General features: G+C 51.0%; 1 protein-coding gene across 2 annotated transcripts in view; it reads right to left on the minus strand.

Moving 5' to 3' along the window:
- Positions 1-310, minus strand: part of IDS (iduronate 2-sulfatase) — a 24,762-nt gene extending 24,452 nt beyond the window's left edge. For both annotated transcript variants that reach the window (XM_005871573.2, XM_005871572.2), the window contains exon 1: positions 101-310. In XM_005871573.2, coding sequence (XP_005871635.1) covers positions 101-197 — 97 coding nt within the window. In that variant the 5' untranslated portion in view covers positions 198-310. The remainder of the gene's footprint in view (positions 1-100) is intronic.
- Positions 311-1,770: the final 1,460 nt, after the last annotated feature.

Raw genomic sequence — 1,770 nt, forward strand, 5'->3', positions numbered from 1 at the left:
GGAGCGAGAGACTAAAGGATGAATGTACAGAGGGAAGAATGGAGGGGAGCTGGGAGGGAGGAAGAGAGCCCCACAATCAGGGCAGGGGCACAGGCATCACCTTTGGAATTGTTGCCTGGCGCCACGGATCCTAGAAGGGTGCAGAAGGAGCCCAGGACCAGGCCTAGCAAGAGCAGGCCCCGGTCCGACAGCGGCATTTCTGCCTCAGTGCGACTGCTCCAGAGCGAAGGTGACCAGTCGCGGCGGGAGGGCGGGGCACAGCCACCTCCGCCACCACCGCGGACTAAGCAGACGGGGCCTCTGGGGCCTGAGCGTCACGGCGCTAGTGCGCCTGCGCGCCTGTTGCTAGCCTCGCCCCGCTGGGGGCGGGGCCTGGTGGAGAGACAGGCTCTTGCTTCTGATCCTCTTTGGAGAGCTGCTGCAGTCTTTCAAGGTGTTTCCAAAGATTTGAGATGCAACCACTGTTTTTAAAAAGCACTTTCCTGCTTCTTTGCTCCTACTGTACTTTTCACCTGCAGCCTTTCCCTTCCCTCTTCTCTCTATAAAAGTCACTTTTCCTTACAGACCACCCTAAATGCCATTCTCCTTCAGTGAGGCCCTTTGAGAACCAGCATTCCTGACTCCCTTTCCTATTCATCTGTTCAACAAACACTAAGTACCGCAGATATGTATATCAAACACTGTTGGTGGCTTGGGAGTTTTTAAGTGCATGCCCTAATGGAGCTTGCAGACAATAATTAACCAAATAAAACACAGAGTGGCAGTGGCATGTATGGTCTGGAGGGGAGGATTGCTTGTTATTTTCTGTGAGAGTAGCTAATAATGTTACATTTTAACAAAAGCCCCAAGGTGATGAGGGTACAAGCTACGTGGATGTATGCAAGAAGGGTGATCCAGGCAGAGGGAGCAGCCATTGTGTGGAAGATGCTTCACAGTGTTAGAGGATCACAGAGGCTGGTAACAGGAGATGGGAGGAGTGAAGATCATAACTCCTGACAAGAATCATTCACTCTCTCCCTGGGACTGAAGGTTGGGAAAGACATCACAGTCCCCATGCACCCTCTGACCCACCACAACTCCCCAGTGAAATAACCTAACATGATGCCAGATAGACTAGAGGTATTTTTTGCATGAATAAATGCATAAATATTAATGTTGTTATTGAGGGCTTCCTATGACCCAGGCAACATGCTAATTTTCTCCTCACAGCAATGCTGTAAAGTAGATGCTGCTATCATTTCCATTCTACAAATCCAGAAATTAAACTCAAAGAGGCTGAATCACTTGATCAAAGACACACAGACAGGAAGTAGAAAAGCAAGGTGGCTCTCAATGAGAGGTCTGCCTCCTCAAGCAATAGGCAGAACATGGTCATCGCCTGTGGCCTGCCGCCACTGCTGCTGCACCTGCTTTGCCGTTTCTTCAGGCCCCAGCAATGGGCTGCTGTTCACACTGAGGCCTGGCTAATGTCCCGCTGGAAAGGGCCAGCCTCTGACTGCTATCCCCAGGCCAGAGCATCCTGAGCCCCTCAGGGTGGGTCAGCCCCAGACAAGGGCCCAAGCTGCCAGGCTTCAAGTGGCCCCTCAGCTGTCCCTCTTCATCCTGACCCTTCCCTTGTATTGGTGGCTGCTCAGAGTCTTGCCCTTTTCCTCCCAAAATTATGGCCTAATGTCTCAGGAAAGTCTGAACCCAATGTCAATAAATACTCCAGTGGATGTTTAGAAAGTTGTTCTTACTCTTATTTCCTCTTTCCTTGGGATCTGTAATACT

Source organism: Myotis brandtii, unplaced genomic scaffold, assembly GCF_000412655.1.
Source record: "Myotis brandtii unplaced genomic scaffold, ASM41265v1 scaffold345, whole genome shotgun sequence".
NCBI lineage: Eukaryota > Metazoa > Chordata > Mammalia > Chiroptera > Vespertilionidae > Myotis > Myotis brandtii.